The following is a 20,577-nucleotide window of genomic DNA, read 5'->3' as shown; positions in this document are numbered from 1 at the left end:
TTTTCATATGAAAGGCAGCATCTTTCAAGCCTCACTTGACATCTTCATACTTTGTGCATCAGCAGATGAAAGAAGGGACAAATTCTCCTTTTTCTGTAAAATCAATCAACTTCTTGTTTTCAGTTTTTAGAAATATAAACTCTATGGCAATTCTCCAAAAACTTCTGGTAATATAATATTGAATGACCTCATGGTGTTGCAGTAATCCTCTGTTGTTAAGCAACAGAAAATGATGATGATGGTGAATTCTAAACATATATACAACAGGAATTCCCCACTCTTATCTTTATTATGACCTATGCATGCTATCTTAATGTTGGCATATTTGACATGTCTTAACATGTCAAATATCTTAAAACTCTCAACACTCAGCATGTTAAGATTGCTTGGTTGCTATGTAAGTGTTTGCCATCAGCACCAAAACTTAGGTTTCATTTCTGTGTTCTCAAATCAAGCAGCAAATAAAACATTTTGTTCTTATAGCAAAACCACAAGCATGCCACATGTAAATTTGTCTGTGGAAACATTTCCTGTTGGCTGTCAACGATTATAGCTGGTGGGGTGGTGATGAGTTTCACTGTCAGCATTTGTATGACTGTAGAGATGACACCATGTGTGACTATAACCAGGGTGTGATTTGTGAATCACGCCCTGGTTATAATGTTGCTGTAAATATCATGACTTGGGAAAGATTCACAATATGCCAGTGGGCACTTGACCTTTAAGTAAAGACTGAAACAAGCCTGTGCAATGAAAAGCACCCTGCAGATGAAGAACCACAGTCAAAATCTTTTCACTGGTGTTTCCTTTTATTTCTGAGTATGTCACAATTACTCTTTTAAAAGATGTTTTCAAGAAAATAAAAAATAACTGATTATGGTATTTTTATCATCACAGAAAATATGTCTGTACCACCTGTACAACAAAACTGTAGTTACATCACATAGTCAATAACGGCTTGCATTAATAAAAATGTCATCCCATCTTGCTTGGACATGTGCAGACAACTATTCTCTCTCGTTCTCACCACTGCTGTACAGGGTGCAGCTGTGCCTGTTGAACATCAAATTTCCTGAGGGCAGGGATAGGCACCTTTCCGACATGGAGCTCCAGGAGTCTGCAGGTTTTTTAATTCCCACCAAAGTCTACAGCAAGTGGTTTCATCCTATGTTACTTTTCACCACCAACCGGGCTTCCAGTTTCACTTGTCCCTCCAGCAGGGCACAAATGATAGCCTCCATCTCCAGGGCCACATTTTTTCATTATGAGGCTTGATTTTTGAACGTACGAGGTTGCACTTCTATACAAAAGCAGATCAACCCTGGTGTTAGCAGAGGAGACGGCTGTATTCGGAGAGTGCCGAGGATTTTTTAACCCCATCCCAGATACGAGCTGCATAGTGAAACCTGTAATAACACAGCAAACACAAAACAAACTCTGTTCACCTCGATAAAACCACTGTGATTTAGGGCTGCAGCTAACCGTATGAATCGTTATAAAATCTCATAAAATTGTGAAAAATGATGACAACATCTTCAAATGTCTTTTTTTTTGTCTGTTTTTGTCCCAATTAATAGTCCTTGTTTGTTAGTTTGTTATTTTAAGATAATGTTTTCGGGTATTTTGCTTTTAACACTGATGAGTGTAAAGTAGAGGGGCAGGCAGGAAATGTGGGTAGAAAGAGTGAGAAAGGGATGTTATGCAAGAAGATTCTGTGGTTATTCTTAAGTGCAGATGCAGATCACATCTACCTTAAAAACTCAGACTGACTATGTCTTTGCTATAAAGACTCTGGGAAGCCATCCCCAAGATCGGGGTAGCACCTTCACTAACAAGAATGAAATAAAAAATTTTTAAAAAAACTTCTTACTTATTTTTTTAATTATTTCAGTTCTTAAATTTTGATTTTGATTTTTGTCCAATTTTTAATCGTGTTATACAAGGGTGTAAATTTGGTTTCAGAAGCAGGGGACACACAATGTCAGAGGTTCATCAGCAACAACAAAATCAAAAAGTGTGAATTTATATACTGTATAAATATATTACATAAATATATATATTTACTGTATATCTGTATCAATCTAGCAAATCAATTATGACAAAATTAGTTATCATGCCATAATGGTAACAAAACAAAAAAAATGAAATTGCTATCTCTGGATTATTATTATTTGTTTTTACACATCAAAAACTGTGTACAGGTATTAGGGAGTACTACCAGAGCTGCCCGCAGTCTAACTAATTGCCTCAGATAAGCAGTATCAACATCATGAAACTCAAAGTGTGGGGGGCAAAAATTTAATTTTAAAAAGTGAGGAGGACATCATGAAAATTACACCCTTGGTGTTTGGGTTTGGTTGTTTTAATTTGTTTTTGTCCCGTAAGGCACCCTGTTTGTGATTAGTGGTATAAGAATGAATTGAATATTCTTCTAAATGGGAAGTGTGCATAGAATGTGATGTTTACCAGTTCTTCTCAGTGAGGATGGTGTGTGACAGCTGACAGCGGGGCATGGCCAGTATTTGGCTGCGGAGCTTGGAAACCATGGTGGAGAAGGCAGGGTGTCCTCTGTACCCCGGGAGCAGAGAGAACAGGGGGTATGTTCCCGGGCCTAAACAGTGTACAATGATTAATTCACTTCTCACCTTACATGAAGGAGGAAAATGTATGTGATCAAGTTAAATTCTCTATGACCTGCTTTAGTCAGATTATCCTCCCCGTCATTCTCCTGCACGGGAAGCAGGAACATGTTGACTTCAGTGTCCAGATAGTCCTGCCCCAGGCCGGGGAAGATATTGCAGTCTAGCATGGACAATGTACCTGAAAACACACCACATGTTATGGGAAGACTGCAGGGATGGCATGAATGCTGAAGCAATTTTGTAATCACATGTCTAAACAAAACACAGATAATAGCCATGGTATTATCTAAACTCAGCTTTTAACATGAAACATGTTGTCCCTTAAAAACAGCCATGGCATCAACAGAATGCATTGATCTATGAAAAAAAGATTCTTCTACTTTTTAACCTTTGTATTTGAGATGAGAGTGGGCCATTAGTTTGTCCACCGCCATATGCATATTCTTCAGATTCCTTGGGCAGAAATCATCCCGTCTAGCCTTATTCTGCAGGAACACTGGATGAAGGAAGAATAAACACTTTCATTTTGATATCATTAAACCTGATTGACGTGTATGTGTGTGTGTGTTTCCGTATTAAACAATCACCTATATGGGGATAGTACTCAGCTCCATCGTCATTGCCTGAAGAACCAGTGCTGTCATGGCTAGCAGATGGAGTGGAAGGTTTCAGCATCTCAGCAGTCTGAAGAAATCTACACAAGAACAAAAAAAAGTGTGAGAAACAGGAGGTGTAACTAGCACAGCTCATAAAATAACTCTCTGATCAGAGTCATTGATGCAAATGGACCAGATGATCAATATCAAACTAACTAACTCTAAACTATTTTTTTAATCCAACTTGATGCAGACAAGTAAAACATGTCCAGTCTGTGATTATAAAACTATCTTCAGCCTGATGTTTCACTACTTGTGCTTGTGGTGTTTTTTTCACACACATCAAACAGTCAAAAAGGTCATATCACTCTATAGTCAAATATCATTCTTTATAACAAATACATGAATTTACATCCACATAAAATGTCCAACTCTGTCTGCATTGGAAAATGAGTTTTCTTGAACTTTCTATAATTCTTTTCAACTACAGAGTTTTCAGCATATTTTTCAGTAGTGTGAAAGACATGTTAAACATTGAAAACTAAATGTAGATTACAGAGCAATCAGCAGTGAGTGCCAGCACATGTTACATGAGAACATTGCCAGTCATTTTCAACAGATCCGGCTTTGCCTGCATTGGTTGTCTACAAGACCAAATGAAAGGAGAACGTTACTGAACTTATGAAAAAGCAGAAAACAAATATCCTCTCACGAAACAAGATGAAATGCTCAGCATTCTTGCAGGAGGAGTTGACTCAGAGCCATGCTTCTCCTTTTGTGCAGTGAACCTTGTCAGTAAGTTTAGCACTGATCCACAGAAGATAAACAAGTGTCTACCTGTAGAGGTTTAAGTCAGTGAACCAGTCTTGAACCACAATAACCACATGGCACACTGTGAACAGGAAGGCAGCAATCTGAAGAGACTGTTGACAGATGATAGAGAAAGATTCCAATGCGGTTATACAAGATCGACCATTAAACCTTTGTTAAATAATGACTCAGAGGACTTAAGGTAAATATTGATCCCTAGATATAACTGACGGTGTTCATATACACAACTAGTGTTATCAGTCAGTAACCCCTGTAGGCCAGACACTGACCTGCATCTCAACATATGTGTAAGGGAGGTTGTACTCTGGAGGCAACTTCCGATCGTTGTTGATGAGATGGTCGAGAATAGACGGGCTGAGCATTGGCTGGAGAAACAAACATTGACACACAGCTTCAGAGCTCATCAATCCCCAACCAGACTGATTTAGAAGCTTTCTAGAAACTTTATTTATATTCCGCGGTAACATTACAATTTAGACAGTTCATGACTTGCCTACATTCTCGCATCAAACTGAACAAAGTACAGTACATGAAAGAGAAACTGTCACTGTATCCGTAATACTTCACTTTCACCTGTGTGTCCAAGAAGATGACTCTCTCCTGTGTGATGAAGAAATCGATCCCTGTGCTCTGGTTTCCTCCTCTTTCCTTAATTTCTTGAGTCTGGGCTCTGAATACATATCCCCTGTGCAAACAAAAACATGAACACAAATACATACTAAATTAAAACAAGGGATACAGCATGTCTTTCATCACTTATTCTTCCACCTAACCTCTCTGGCACCGAAAGTCATGGATATTTTGAGAACCTAAAACCTGGCAATGCAAATTTTCTTGATTTTCCAAAACAATGATTATGCTAGTTAATTAGTCTCACCCATTAGACTGGTTTCAAACATTCTGTGAGACTAGATGAGAATCTGCACTAGTGTCTACAGAAGCAGAAAGGTTTACTATATCGCCTCCATGTGTTTATAAAGGGTACCATCACTTTTTATGTGCAGCTTAAAATTATATGGAAAGAAAATATGTATTTACTATTGATTTGTGTTACCTGTTTGAGCTATTTTAATTTTAAATATTTTAATTATCAATATAAAATGAACAGAATTAGGATTATTTATTTTGCTGGTGCTGCCACTGCTGTAACAACTGACAAATCAACACTGGTCCCAATATACTGTAGTTTTAGACCAATGTGTAGTAAGGGGACTATCCTCAATAACCTTAACTGGCAGATTTTTACAAAACTGTACACTAAACTAGCATTGGGAACACATTATATTGGTTTGTAATTATGAGAGCACCTCATCCTGTTCAGTATCTATTAACACTGGACTTCTTCACGGATCAATTGTCACTATTCTGTTTCCACTTGAATCTATTCCTCAAACTTTTTTTAAAAAAAAAAGAGCAAAAGTATATTTAATTATTGATAAATAAAATAAATAACTAATTCACCTAGCTGGTCAATCTCAAAGCTTCATCTTCTTTTTGTTGTTCCTACCAAATTTACCTTTGATCTTCTTCAGCGGTGTTGGCAGATAACAGTGACATGACAGTGGATTTCCCAGTTCCCTGCAGGCCAATGACTCCCACCACCAACATATCTGTCTGGTCCCTCAAGAACTGCAACATATCACAACAAAACATAACATTTTTAAATCCTTAAAAAAAACAACAGCTCCTCAATCAACTAGGTTCATAAAATATTAACTTACCTCCATGGCACTGTCACACCAATTCATCTGATCATCCACAAGCTTAATACTGTGCTTCATCTTCTCTGGAGGGAGGAGTTTAGACTGGCCAACCATGGCTGGAAGTCATAAGAATAGATTCAAAACTTGCTTTTATGTTCTCTGCATACAAACAATATTTTTGACTTAAATTCTCACTGACATCTACAGGACAAAAAGCAATTGTTCTCTGTGTGACATCAATAATAACTCACGGTCCACAGCACTGCTCGACGCAGAAGCAGCCATTCCTCTGTTTTGGATCTGGTATACAGGCTGTGTAGGTCGCTGCCCTTCCCTCTCCATCTTGGAGGGCCCAGGACCAGAGGGCTGAGCAGCCGACTCCGTAGGGGTCCCAGGTTTTGCTCCATCGTCCCGGGCTTTCATCAGCATAATGGGCTTCTCAAGGACTGGAGCTCCACTGATGGGTGCATTCTGTGATGGCTTAGCCTTAAAACAGATTCATTTATTAACACAAGTCAACAGATGACTCAACAGATACAGATTGTACTTTCTGCAACTGTAATTCATTTTTAAAATCCCCATCCATTCAAAAAATGTGTTTTTCTTCTTGTTACTAAAGTTGAATGTTTGAGCGTAACTGTACAGAATGATGCATGTGCAGAGTTTAGCACTAGAAGGTTGTTTTCACATTCATCCCATCTACTGAAAGTGGAAAGTTTCTCTGTGCTCATTGAAAATCTGATTTTAAGGGTGGGCCTTCGAGCATGATTTGTGACATAATAAATAGTTTGGAAGCCAATCTCGATCCAATATTCAACTTAGAAGTGTGATGTGTAAACTTAAAACCATCGGTGCACATAAACTGAGAGTTGACTTTTCAGTGAAGTAGGAGACATCTTGTGTCCAGCAGTTAAACTTCTGACATTAAACATATTTGCATAATTATAAATTCTGGAATTTTTAATGAGGGAGAAGGAGTAGATGTAATTTTAAAGGTTTTAACATGGTAATTATACTTTTTTTTTTATGCAAAAACCATATCATTCAAAAATTATTATTCAAAGCAGAGGATTTTAGATACATATTAAAACATGTCCGGAGGGGATCTTTAAGTAATGTGAATGCGGTCCTAAATTCTGGAAATAATGATGTAAATGTAAAAGTACATTGCCTTGAACAGAAGCAACTGAATGTAAATTTCTACCAAACTTTGTTCTCATATCTTAAAATATGATGTTTGATGTCACACGTTGCAATCACATTAATGCAACGGCTTACTTTTTAGTCAATCTGACTATCCTGCAAGCAAAGAATATCAATGGTATTTCATATTCTCATAATAAGAAAGCAAATGAAAACATATATCCTGTGATGTGGACATTAAGTCTTTGACCACATGTCTTCAATTATTATTTGTGTTCAATAAAGAGAATTACAAAATAGAGCTTCATATCTGAGACAAGCTAACGTACCCTTTCCCCGGGTGGCTTCGCCAAAATGATGGGGGTCTTCTGTATGAGTGGGCCGGGTGGATCCTCGCTCCCATCCTCAACACACAAATGAAAGGCATTTTAAGTGCAAAAGTTACACCAGCAATCACAACAACGCAGACTAGAGTAGGTTTTTATGTTACCCTTCGTTCTCTTGGTTGGTATTCTCGGTCCCGACTGGGTCCGGACAGGTTTTGTCCCGGTGGTCCAGCATCCCTGTCGCCCCGTCGTCGCCTCCTCCTGCGTCCCTGCCCGTACATTCCGGGCTGACTGTGGCCGGACTCTGACATGTCGCCGACAATAACGACACACTACAGCAGGACAACAGATGTCAACAATCAGCTAGCTAGTTGACGTTAGCAGAGGCGAGCTACAGATAGTGTAACTTGCACTGAAATATCTCCGAAACGAGAAATGTGCACTCAGCTAGCAACTCTGTAACCATGACTCTCGTTGATGTTTAAAGATATCTTAACTGCTAGAGGTAAAAACATTTAAATCCAGCCTCTAGCGCTTAAAAAATGAACGTACATCACAGTAGCTTCTGTTTCCCCGCTGGTGTGCTTGTTTCTTAACTCGGCGTTAACCGTTGCTGTGCGGCGTTGGAACGATTGGCGAATTTCGACGCGCCGACAGAAGCCCCACCCGCGTGAAATAGTGTTTGATGCATTTCAAACACATTTCGTTCGGTCTGGTAAATGAAGTCGTCATGAAACATCGGGTTGATATTAGTGGTTCCGCCACTTTAGAGACACTTCGTGTAACCTCGACATACTTTATATTTTACCGTATAAAGGAATAGGGAGCGATACACGACATCTATATTCCATTCATGATTTTCTTGCTTAGTTGTGCTGCTTGTTGTTTGCCTCGAAAGTAAATTGTTCTTAATCACATCCTGGGATGTCAGGTTTCTTAAAGACATAGTTACACATATTTACTGTATGCAGTATTGTTCAAGCGAAATAAGAGTCTCCTATTTTCCTTGATGTTGATAATTCAAGAACGACCGTATAAAAATCATTCTACTCATGGATATATTATAAAAACTCTGAACTTATTGCCTACAATTACACTCTTCTGTCGAGATGCATTCTGGGAGATGTAGCCGTACCCCTTTCCGGTTTAAACAGGATACGGAGGAGGTCGGTGTGCGGACGCCATCAACAACATCACGGGGTTTCTTTTGCTAATGTGTTTAATTATTTCAGTAGTTGCGACACCTGTGCAATTTGGTGCGCTTCAGACACAAATCTTGAAGAAGATGCTTATTTCGCCCAAAACCCACATCATAAGATACAAGTTAACGTTTGCTATTTCTATTTTTTGAAGTAAGTTAACCTTAACATACAGTATAGTAACCTGGACCAGCTGTCACCTTCTACACATTACTTCACCGTTGTTCTGTGCAGCTGGCAGCAGTTTTTGGTCCAGGTCCTGTTGTGGACAGAGGTAAGTAAACTGCTCTCTGTGGGTTAAAGTCTAACGTTAATGTACTGGCTCAACTACAACTGACTTCTTACACAAAAACACATATGGTGGCCTGTAGAGTTAACTTCTTCAATTAATCAATTAATGGTTTTGGCTTTCTCACAATTTTCCAGTTCTTCAGGTAACTCCTTCAAATGACTTGTTTAGTCCAAATTTCACAGATAATTAATTTACAGTAAAAACAATGATTATAATTATATGACTAAAAAACTGTGAAAGCTCCCTGTGAAAGTGCAGCTCAAGCTAGATTTGCAGATACTTAGTCATAATCCAAAGTACTGGACGAATTATAACTTTGACCTGAAAAGTCAGGATCACCGTTACTACAATTCCTCCTAAGGGGAACATGAATGTGTGTACCGAGTTTCATAGCAATCCATACAGTAGTTCAACAAAGACAGAAGGATTCATCCTCTGGGGATCATGAATGTCTGTACCAAATGTTGTGACAGTCCATCTAGTCGATGTTTTGATATTTTATAGGACAAGTGAAAACTTTGACCTGCTGGTGGAGCTAGAAGAAAGGTCAGAGGATCACCAAAGTCATTAGTATTCATCCTTTGGGAATCACGAATGCCTGTACAGAATTTCATGGCAATCCAAATAATAGCCGTTGAGACATTTTAGTCTGGACTAGATATTGCTGTCCATGCAGTTAGCATGGCTACAAACAGAAAATCCTCACATTTGAGAAGCTGGGACCAGAGCAGATGATGTTTGGCATGTAACAGACTCAAACTCTTTATCATTTATCATTGTTTTTCTTAATAGTTCTCTAGAGATCAACTAAAAATATATAGTGTAATTGTTTCAGCTGTAAACCACATACATAATTACTGTAGGTTGGCTGACTATATTAAAATGAAATAACTATCTCCTGTGATGCTTGTATGAAACCTGTAATAAATATATTCTAACAAACAGAAATTTTAAGAGATGCTCTCCATTGTGCTTTTAATCACAGACCAGCTAGAGATTGCCGGGACCAGCTCCTTATGTCTGAAGACTCGAGCAGCGACGATGAATGGTGTGTTTTCACAAAAAGACAGATGGGTAATGCACACCTGCAGGCAAAATGTTGGGAATGTGGCAAAAAATTCAGAAACATAGCCAACTTGATATCACACTACAAAAGCCACGATATCAAAGCTACCTGCCACATCTGCAAGGTTACTTTCCGACGTCTGACGTCACTCTCCACACACCTGGATAATGCACATTCGCCACCCCTCTGCAGAAAGTGCCATCAGTCTTTCAGTAATGTGTGGGAGTTGAACAAGCACGCAGAGACGCTTTGCATGGGCTCAGCGCCATTTCAAGAAGCCCCCTCTCTGACTTCTGCGGTCATATGTCAGAGTCAGAACAGTGACAGCCTTGCTAATAAGGTGACTGCACAGCAAAGCGCAGACTCAGTGCTACGTGACTCAGAGTCAGAATCGATGCGTCGAGACAGATTTGAGATGAGGCCTGCCACATCTGAAAACAGCGTGGAATATATAGTGGGTGAAGATGATAAAGATATTGAAAGTCCCCATGAAACCGGTTGGGAGGAGGAGGATGACTCAACAAGCTCTTACACTGATGATGAGAATGAAACGCGCTCTGAGCCTGCGGACATGTGTTCAGATGATCCAGAATCAGATGGTGACTCGAACTCATGTGCGACTGATTGTTCCAGTGACTCTTCCAACAGTCCACACTCTAAAAAAACACCAGCAACCCTCCATAATGTTGATAGTTCAGTTTGTTCTGCATGTGGCAGAGGGCCATTCAGGTCACTTAAGGTCCATTTGCTGCACTGTAGTGGTATAAGGGTAAAATATCAGTGTTCACTGTGCAAGATGCTTTTCCCAACGGAGACGTCACTTAACCAACACTACATGCCTTTGTACTCCTGTGACATCTGTGGCCAGGTTTTCTCTCTCGACCACTCGTACAATCAACACCAGTGTCCCAAGGGTGGCAACTCACCCACCATCTTCTTTTGCACTGAGTCGATGCCAAAAGTATGTAACATATGCAGATCTTTTTTTACCTCGGAGAAAACATTGTTAAACCATGTCGCCAGAGTTCACACGTCAGTGTCCAGCACCAAGTTGTCCATTATTACCAATCCGTCTGCATTGACTAATAAAAAGCTTTCACCAGGTGTCTCTGGCACAGCTGCCCGGTCAGCCACCAGTAGTTCTAGGCACGTCCTGGTCTCTAGCAGTGCTACATATCAAAGTCCCAGTGCAGTCAAACAGGTCGTTAATGGAAAGCTCTCTGTCAGCCAAAACTATGCTGGGACCCTGTCCACTGTTGTGAAGTCCAGCCCTTCCTGTCTTTCAACATCCTCTTTCCACAAAGGCAGACCCCCTGCCCCGACATGCATGACTTCTGCTGCTGGACCTGTTCGATCAGGTCATCCGACCAACCAGCCTTCACGTCTTTCTGCACCATTGTTTTTCCCTCCTAGTGCCACTGACACAACTCCAGCCAACCCAGTCTCTCACCCTGTCTCCCCACCAATTCCTACTATTATGGCCATGTTTGAGAATGACAGCCAAGAGGTGGCTTTGATGAAACGTATGAGCACAGGCTGGCGTTCCAAGGCCCCTTACCCCTGCAGGCAGTGTGGTGCGGTCTTACGGCAGCCCTCCTTCATCATCAGCCACCGCTACCTCCACAGAGGCCGCCGCTCACACCGGTGCCAGTGCGGCCGAGCCTTTAAGCACCGGCTACACCTCCTGCGACATTGTGTTCAGCATGCTGAGGCCATGAGCTACATTTGTGTCAACTGTGGGGAGAGTTTCACAGGAGCAAAACTCTTAGCTGAGCACATGAAGGGCAAATCGCAGAAGAAATCCAGTTCTTCAGGACATACTTGGAAACGGAGAGTAAAGAGAAAATGCAAAATGCCCTTTACATGTGACTGTGGACAACTGTTTTTTAGACCCTCTGCTTACATATGGCATCAACTTAAAAACAAGACAAAAACCAAACAATGGAAGAAGGTGGCTTTGATGAGCACGGGCTGGCGTTCCAAGGCCCACAAACAAAGAGTTTAATCAAAGGGGATTTTTTTTACACATTGATTGTCGCATTTCTTTGTAAGATGTATTGTGTTCACAAGTGACAAAATCAAAGCAAAATCATATGCACATTCAGTCTTAATGGCTTTTAATTATAAGCATGTCCTGGATAGTTGTTAACATGGTTTTTGTGCAAATGATACACAGTAAACAGGGTTAGAAACTCCTCTTTTGTTCTTCTTTTGACAACATAACAGAATACAAATAAACCCACAAGGAACTTTTTTTCCCGTATTGTATTAAGTTAAAACATCGAAACTCCAGTTTATTCTCCAGAGAGAGAATTAGTCCAGTTTTGCAATATTTCTCACAAAGTGCTTTCTTAACAATGAGGTTTGGTGACATTTGAGGATTTCTGAGTCCTCTTGTTTTCTGTTTTTTCAGATATTGTTTAAGCACAGATGATTCAAATGTTAGGCCCCTATGTGAGACTGTCGGGGTCTTGGTATTCAGGTTGAAAAGTAGCAAATGACATTTCTGTGATTGTTTTATAATGTTTATGATTTTAATGTTAACAGTTCTAAATATTATGACGTTTACTGAATGCATTTCCACTAGATGGAGCTGTTGGGTTGCTAAAAGAACAGCTGAGCCTAAAAGGCAACTTACACCAAAGTTTCACTGTTCTCAGAACAGGTGTAGGTGTTAGATGTATTTCTGTCTACAACCTCAGATGTAGATCAATCAATGATCAATCAATCTATGACATCAGTTAAAATCCTGCGGAAATAAGTGTTTCTTCCCACAACACCTGAATTGAAATTTAGTTGTTTGTTTTTTTTCATGTTTGAGAGTGAGAACACATTTCATTCATGATTCACTTGGTGGGTTATGAGAAAGCAGAATGATGAGGAATTGTTGTTGTTTTACAGACAAATTCATTAAGCCTGTTTGCAAAAAAAAATAATCAGCTGATAACCATTAAACCTTCTGCTAATGAACAAGAAGATTCGCAAGAGGTTTTTATAAAAACTGATTAGACACTGTACAATATTGCATTAAATTTAAAATAAAATTACCATTTGAAATTAACAAAACTTATATCTTATTCCACAGGAATAAGGCAGTGATGGAGTCCATCAATGAAAGCTTATAATTAGCAGTTAAGAGAGCAAGTCCTGGAACCTTTGACAGTGTGGATAATAAGTCTCTCCACACATCTTGTACGAGATTAATTCTGTTTTTTTGTGCACAGTCACAAACAGAAGTACTGAAAGCACAACAGATCTGTCAAAATGCACTGTGATTACTCCACAGTTAAATGAAGTCATTCTATCTGTATAATTTTACGGCTATGAGTCATTGTGCAGTGCACTCAGCACCGGGCCTGAAGATGAGATCTTTAGTGGGTTATGCCAGTCCTCCAAGCTTGTTAAGAGTGCTGATCATACTTGTGCAATATAACCATCAAAAAGGCCATATCACTGCATAGCCAAATATCATTCTTTATAACAAATATATGAATTTATGTCCACATAAATTACCCAACAGTGTCTGCATTGGAAAATTAGTTTTATTGAACTTTCTAGAAGATTCCTTAACTATTAATTCCTTTCAACTACAGAGTTTTCAGCATATTTTTTAGCAGAGTGAAAGACAAGTTAAACATTGGAAACTAACTTTTGACTACAAAGCTATAAGCAAATATTAGCATACACCAACATAATGAGTTGTTCAGATCATCCATTATAATTGTTCAGCTGTGCATGTGAGTATCCTGATTCAATAATGGTACACTAGACAAGATGAATGAGTACCAGCACATGTTACATGAGAACATTGCCAGTCATTTTCAACAGGTCCGGCTTTGCCCGCGTTTGTTGTCTACAAGACCAACTGAAAGAAGAACGTTACTGAACTTATGAAAAAGCAGAAAACAAATATCCTCTCACGAAACAAGATGAAATGCTCAGCATTCTTGCGGGAGGAGTTGACTTTCAAATTATCCTCAGAGCCAAGCTTCTCCTTTTGTGCAGTGAACCTTGTCAGTAAGTTTAACACTGATCCACAGAAGATAAACAAGTATCTACCTGTAGAGGTTTAAGTCAGTGAACCAGTCTTGAACCATAATGACCACATGGCACACTGTAAACAAGAAGGCAGCAATCTGAAGAGACTGTTGACAGATGATAGAGGAAAAAATCTAATGTGGTTACATGGGACTCACCATTAAACCATTGTTAAATAATGAAACAGAGGATAAAAGGTAAATATTGATCCCTAGATGTTACGAATGGTATGCATATAAACAACTGGTGTTATCATTCTGTAACCCCTGTATGCGGTGGCCGACAAGGGCAAATGCGCTGCAACTTAAGAAACACATGCAAATAGACAAAAAACAAGCAAATTAAGAAAAGATCATCAATTTGACAACACATGTGCAGTATTTAGAATATGCACTGCCATTACCACAACACAACACATTAACAAAATGCGCTGCAAATACAACACAACACATTACAGAAACAACAACAAAAGTGTTTCCAGAGGACACTTTAGAGTGATGAACACATCAATAACTCATAAGTGAAATGTTGTTAAAACACAAATGAGGCCTCTTTCCTACTGTAGTAAGGTAGGCAACAAGCTACAACCTTATTTTCACCAATTGTGTCTTAATTGTGTTTTCATGGCCTTTGTTATCAAGATTGTACAGCACTTTGGTCAACTGTTGTTTTTAAATGTGCTTCATAAATAAATTTGATTTGATTTGATTTGAAAACGAGCTGGACAAATAACACTGGTCTCTATGTACAGCTGACTGTGAGACGAAGATGCAGGGACCATCTAAAAACTGTGACAACAAAAAGAGATACTTCAAACAATATTCAATAACTTCACTCTTATACATTGCAGTGTCCCCAAAATGACTTCACACATCAATGGTCTCTTGTTGGTTATACTACAACACTTAGAATGGGGGAAAAAAAGGGTTAGGGGTTATTGAATATTGTTTGAAATATCTCTTTTTAGTGTTGCACTTTTTAGACAATCCCTGCATCATCGTCTCTCAGCCAGCTGTACATAGAGACCAATGTTATTTGTCCAGCTCGGAGGACAGCTCGTTTTGGTGAAAATAAGGTTGTAGCTCATTTTCTCCCTTACTACAGTAGGAAAGAGGCATCATTTGTGTTTTAACAACATTTTGCTTATGAGTTATTGATGTGTTTGTCACTCTTAAGTGTCCTTTGGAAACACTTTTGTTGTTGTTTCTGTAATGTGTTGTGGTATTTGCAGTGTGTTTTCTAAGTGCTGCGCATGTGTTGTCAAATTGATGAAGATGTTTTCTTAAGTTGCAGAACATTTGCCCTCGTCAGCCACCATACCTATAGACTGGATACTGACCTGCATCTCAACATATGTGTAAGGGAGATTGTACTCTGGAGGTAACTTCTGATCATTGTTGATGAGATGGTCGAGAATAGACGGGCTGAGCATTGGCTGGAGAAACAAACATTGACACACAGCTGCAGAGCTCATCAATCCCCAACCAGACTGATTTAGAAGCTTTCTAGAAACCTGATTTATAGTCCAAGGTAACATTACAATTTAGACATGCCTACATTCTCACATCAAACTGAACAAAGTACAGCACAAGAGGGAGAAACTGTCACTGTATCCGTAATACTTGACTCTTACCTGTGTGTCCAAGAAGATGACTCTCTCCTGTGTGATGAAGAAATCGATCCCTGTGCTCCGGTTTCCTCCTCTTTCCTTAATTTCTTGAGTCTGGGCTCTGAATACATATCCCCTGTGCAAACAAAAACATGAACACAAATACATACTAAATTAAAACAAGGGACACAGCATGTCCTTCATCACTTATTCTTCCACCTAACCTCTCTGGCACCGAAAGTCATGGATGTTTTGAGAACCTAAAACTTGACAATGCAAATTTTCTTTACAGTCTCACACATTAGACTGGTTGAAAAGTTGTGTGCACTATTAAATACAACATAATGTAAGACTAGAAGAGAATTTCAATTTCAGAGAAATCAGCAGTGAGAGCTTAAATGACTCCGCCCAAGGAGGAGCATGTGCCACCAGGTGCGATCCACTCTGATGAAAGTAGACATCACCAAAGCAATAGGACCGGACAGGGAGGTATATCTCGAGTTACTTAATTGATATTTCCTCGATCCTTGCTTCAATCATTAGTTGTTCTGGTCCGCTATTTTGAAGGCCGTCTCAAAGTTCTTATTTTTGCTCTGAGGATCGAGGAGGGATCTCTGAGGAGCCATGAGCTCTTAAGTCTCCTGGGGAAACACTTGTTTTGTGGTATTTGCAATGTGGTTTCTAAATGCTGCTCATGTGTTGTCAAATTGATGAAGATGTTTTCTTAAGTTGCAGCATGTTTGCCTTTGTCAGCTACCATACGTGTAGACCGAAGGGCTTGTGTTTTATATTTTATGTGTGTCCTGATTCACCATCTTAATTAAACATCTGTTGTCAGTCTCATTTACAAAAGAACCATAAACAACTCTTTTCATCTATTAGAAAGATTTTTTCTTTTCATGATCTGTTATTTCCCCCATTAACTTTTATTATGGATAAAATTAAAGTAAAGGAGAGTCTGTCTGTCAGCAAGAAACACTTTTTAACCACATTTTTATTTTGCATCATTTATCTTCATTTTCATTCAGTCACATGTGAGGCTGAAAACTCCTGAGCATCGGGTTTGATCATCATTTAAATTTTTCCTGAAACATTTAGCCTAATAAATAATTTCCAGTGTTCAAAAGGCACCCTAATCATATTCTGGGTCAATCAACAATGAATTCACAATCAGAATATCAATAAATAGAGATGCAAATAACTAACAATATAAACTCATTCTGCCAGTAGAAATGGTTCATGTGCCTCTGAGCAGGACACAGTACACAGTATAAATAAAGAATGTTGGTTTTTATTCATGTGCAGGTGTTTGTTAAACACTAACAAGCTACAGAGAAAACAGCTGCTCTGACAGTGATAACAGTGCAACTTTATTAGTATTAGCACAGTACACGTGTGCAGACACAATCCCCATTAAAAGTCGCTACAGCTGTTAAAGCCAACTGACAGCTAATCCAGCTGTGATCAGCTGCCGCCGTCATCAGAAATGGTGACAAACACATACGTCAGGATGTTATTTGTTGACTTTAGCTTTACTTTCAATACTATAATCTCCCCATAAACTGGTAGACAAACTCAACAACCTGGGATTACCCACTTCTTTCTGCTTATGGATAATGGACTTCTTAAATAAAAGACCACAAAATGTCAGAATGGGCAACCACACATCCTCGACCCTCATCCTGACCACAGGTGCAGCGCAGAGCTGTGTGCTTAGTCCAGCCCTCTTCAAACACTTCACCCATGACTGCACCTCCATCCACTCCTCTAACACCACTGTGAAGTTTGCTGACAACACCACTAAAGTGGGACTTATTTTTCTTTACTTTTCCTCCTACAAAAACTCAAACAACTTCCCTCTGTGCTACAGTGTGGTATGCCAGCTGCACTGCCGAGAACCAGAAGGACTTGGTCCTGGTGGTAAAAACGGCACAGAAAATTCAGACTGTGGGAACTGTGCTCCCAAACCTGGACACAGTGTATGCTAGCCGTCTACACAAGAAGGCTAGCAACATCAGTAAGCACCCAACCCACCAAGGTCACAGTCTGTTTGTCCCCTTGCCAAGAGATACAGAGTCATCAAAGCCCAAACTAACAGACAAAAGAACAGCTTCTTCCCCACAGCTATAGCCTCCATTACCCCCTATCCTCCCATAGCTGTTGAGGACTGAAGACTATTACAAAGTTAGCCTCCCCCACCCCACCCACCAATTGCTGCTAATGCACTCCAACACTTTATTACATACAATATATATTACATATGTAATATACTGTACTGTGCAAAAGTTTTAGGCACTTTAGATGTTTAAATTCTTATCCATCATGAAATTCCATCAGAGAGGCGTCAGATCACTTCCGAATTTATTCTGCTGCATGACATCGACCCCAAACATACAGCCAGAGTCATAAAGATCTATTTGCAGTGACAAGAAGAGCAAGGAGTCCTGCAACAGATGGTAAAACTATTGCTAAAACTTTAGCACAGTACTGTATATTCATACTACATTGTATCAATGTTGTAATAACAAGTACCTTATTCATTGTGCAAAGCCCTGTTATACTGCACTGTCACGATTTACCTGCCATGCATGTGCCTTTTATGTATTATATACAGATAAAAGACACTACTTCTATGCTCACGTCTCTGTTTTCTTTTTGACTAATTTGTTGTGCACTTTATTAACTTGTTTTTATCTTGTTTTCTATTGCTGCTGGTCTCTAAGAGTTGCCAAACATAATTTCATTGTATGCCTACAATGCCAAAAAATTGTTATGTCTTAGAATCTGCACTAGCGTCTACAGAAGCAGAAAGGTTTACTATATCGCCTCCATGTGTTTATAAAGTGTACCATCACTTTTTATGTGCAGCTTAAAATTATATGGAAAGAAAATACTTATGTACTATTGATTTGTGCTACCTGTTTGAGCTATTTTAATTTTGAAATATGTGAACATGAGTTGCTTGTGCAACACTGCTTCTATTTCAATTTAGAATTATCAATACAAAATGAACAGAATGAAAAATCAGGGCAGTTTACTTCTAGCCCCATTTAACAAGTTTTTGGGGATTATTTGTGTTGCTGGTGCTGCCACTGCTGTAACAATTGACAAATCAACACTGGTTCCAATATACTGTAGTTTTAGACCAATTTCTAGTAAAGGGACTATCCTCAGTAATGTTTACTGGCAGATTTTTACAGAACTTAAATTTCAGTCCTTCTAGATTTAGTCTTATTTACCTCCTTGTACATTAAACTTGCATCAAGAACACATTTTATTGGTTTGTCATGATGAGAACACCTTATGTTCATCGGCATTTATTAACACTGTACTGTCACTATTCTGTTTTCCACTTGAATATATTTCTCAAACGAAGAGCAAACGTATATTTAATTGTTAATTAATAAAATAAATAACTAATTCACCTTGCTCACAGTCCAAAGTGCTGCTCGATGCAGAAGCGGCCATTCCTCTGTTTTGGATCTGGTATATGGGTTGGGTTGGTCACCTCTGGAGGGGTCTCAGGCTTCACTCCATCGTCCCGGGCTTTCATCAGCACGATGAGCTTCTTAAGGACTGGAGGTCCACTGATGGATGCATTCTGTGATGGCCTGGCCTTAAAACAGATTCATTCAACAGCACAAGCCAAAAGATCACTCAACAGATACGGCCTGTACTTTCTGCAACTGTGATTCATTTTTAAGTATTGTGAATGCAGCACTAAATTCTGGAAATAATTATGTAAATAATAATAATAGGTTTATTTGTACGGCACCTTTCATGCAAAGATGCAGCCAAAAGTGTTTAACAAAACAAGATCTGATGAAAATAAACATAATAAGTAAAAAAGTTTGATCACAAAAATTAACAATAAGTGGGCGAAAACTACGGAAGCCGACAACGACAGTGCTTGCCATAATTTCTTTAATGCCTTTATCTCGAGATCACGAATCTAAAACAAAAGGCCAATTTCTCAAGAAAACAAGATAATTTATTACGAGATTTATCACTGATGGAGCTGATTCTTATTTGTTAATTCCTGTCTTCTCCTCTCCATGTCTGATAGCTCAGCTAATTAGATCAAGCAAAAGAAGCGTTCGGGTGGCTCTTAATAACGGATTCAAGTCTGTCATATGTTGGTTCTTATTCCCTCTCTCTACCCCACTTTCCTTTCTTTCGTTATGTCTAATAAAGTGAAAATGTTTGGTACTTCTCCAGCACGAAAAACCCCATCATATTATGACCAGGAGTTAATCAACCTGCCATTTTGCCATGACACAGATGTCACTAATAAAGGTGATGTTGATAATAATGGGTACGCCTTAATCTGACATTTTCAGCTTCTGTATGGGTGGGCCTGGTGGATGTTCGCTCCCATCCTCAACACACAAATGAAAGTGACTTAAAGTACAAAAGTTACACCAGCAGTCACAACAACGCGGACTAGAGTAGGTTTTTGTGTTACCCTTCATTCTCTCGGTTGGTATTCTCAGTCCCGACTGGTTCCAGAGAGGTTTTGTCCCGGAGGTCCAGCATCACCTCCTCCTGTGTAACTGCCCGTACATCCCGGGCTGACTGTGGCCGGACTCTGACATGTCGCCGATAATAACGGCACACCACAGCAGCACAACAGATATCATCAGTCAGCTAGCTAGTTAACGTTAGCAGAGACGAGCACCAGATAGTGTTACTTGCACTGAAATATCTCCGAAACGAGAAATTTGCCCTCAGCGAGCAACTTTGTGGCCATGGCTCTTGTCGACGTTTAAAGATATTTTAACTGCTTGGGGTAACGGTATTTAAATTCAGCCTCCAGCGTATAAATAAAGGAACGTACATCTCCTTAGGTTCTGTTTTTCGTTGGTTTGCTTGTTTCGTAACTCGGTGTCAACCGCTGCTGTGCGGCGTCGGAACGTTTGGCGAATTTCGACGCGCCGTAAGAAACTCCACCCGCGTGAAATTGTATTTGTTACATATCAAGCGCATTTCGTTCGGTCTGGTAATTGAAGTCGTTATGAAACACCGGGTTGATATCAGTGGTTCCGCACTTTAGAGACAATTCGTGTAACCTCGACATACTTTATATTTTACGTATAAAGGAATAGAGAGCGATACACGACATCTATATTCCT

The 20,577-nt window shown here is 39.4% G+C and overlaps 2 protein-coding genes across 5 annotated transcripts; one reads left to right on the top strand and one right to left on the bottom strand.

The window, feature by feature from the left end:
• Nucleotides 1–788: 788 nt before the first annotated feature.
• On the bottom strand, nt 789–20,328 carry smg9 (SMG9 nonsense mediated mRNA decay factor). 4 transcript variants are annotated; one of them, XM_044358700.1, is made up of 17 exons: nt 19,911–20,328; nt 18,871–19,061; nt 15,470–15,581; nt 15,176–15,297; nt 7,406–7,573; nt 7,245–7,319; nt 6,024–6,258; nt 5,791–5,888; nt 5,586–5,698; nt 4,643–4,754; nt 4,339–4,434; nt 4,076–4,161; nt 3,230–3,336; nt 3,031–3,138; nt 2,695–2,820; nt 2,467–2,611; nt 789–1,406 (listed from the first exon to the last, which is right to left on the bottom strand). In XM_044358700.1, the coding sequence occupies exons 4-17, from the start codon at nt 15,266–15,268 to the stop codon at nt 1,328–1,330; spliced, it is 1,641 nt and encodes a 546-aa protein (XP_044214635.1). In that variant the 5' UTR covers nt 15,269–15,297; nt 15,470–15,581; nt 18,871–19,061; nt 19,911–20,328; the 3' UTR covers nt 789–1,327. The 4 variants fall into 4 exon arrangements, with proteins under 4 accessions (XP_044214635.1, XP_044214634.1, XP_044214636.1 ...); XM_044358699.1 differs by having other exon boundaries at nt 15,176–15,271; XM_044358701.1 differs by lacking the exon at nt 15,176–15,297.
• si:dkey-79d12.4 (zinc finger protein 585B) lies at nt 8,331–12,052 on the top strand. The gene is made up of 2 exons (XM_044358685.1): nt 8,331–8,714; nt 9,718–12,052. Exon 2 carries the CDS (start codon nt 9,749–9,751, stop codon nt 11,801–11,803), a length of 2,055 nt encoding a protein of 684 aa, XP_044214620.1. The 5' UTR covers nt 8,331–8,714; nt 9,718–9,748; the 3' UTR covers nt 11,804–12,052.
• Nucleotides 20,329–20,577: the final 249 nt, after the last annotated feature.

This window comes from Thunnus albacares, chromosome 8, assembly GCF_914725855.1.
Source record: "Thunnus albacares chromosome 8, fThuAlb1.1, whole genome shotgun sequence".
Lineage (NCBI taxonomy): Eukaryota > Metazoa > Chordata > Actinopteri > Scombriformes > Scombridae > Thunnus > Thunnus albacares.
The sequence above is the reverse complement of the archived record's forward strand: the minus strand, read 5'-3'. Positions and strand labels throughout refer to the sequence as shown.

Coding starts and splice junctions, on each gene's coding strand:
- si:dkey-79d12.4 (XM_044358685.1), top strand. CDS start 9,749: ATGTCTGAAGACTCGAGCAGCGACGATGAATGGTGTGTTTTCACAAAA.
- smg9 (XM_044358700.1), bottom strand. CDS start 15,268: ATGCTCAGCCCGTCTATTCTCGACCATCTCATCAACAATGATCAGAAG. Junction 4,162..4,338: donor ACACATATGTTGAGATGCAG/GTCAGTGTCTGG, acceptor ATCTGTCAACAG/TCTCTTCAGATTGCTGCCTT. Junction 2,612..2,694: donor GGATAATCTGACTAAAGCAG/GTCATAGAGAAT, acceptor TACACTGTTTAG/GCCCGGGAACATACCCCCTG.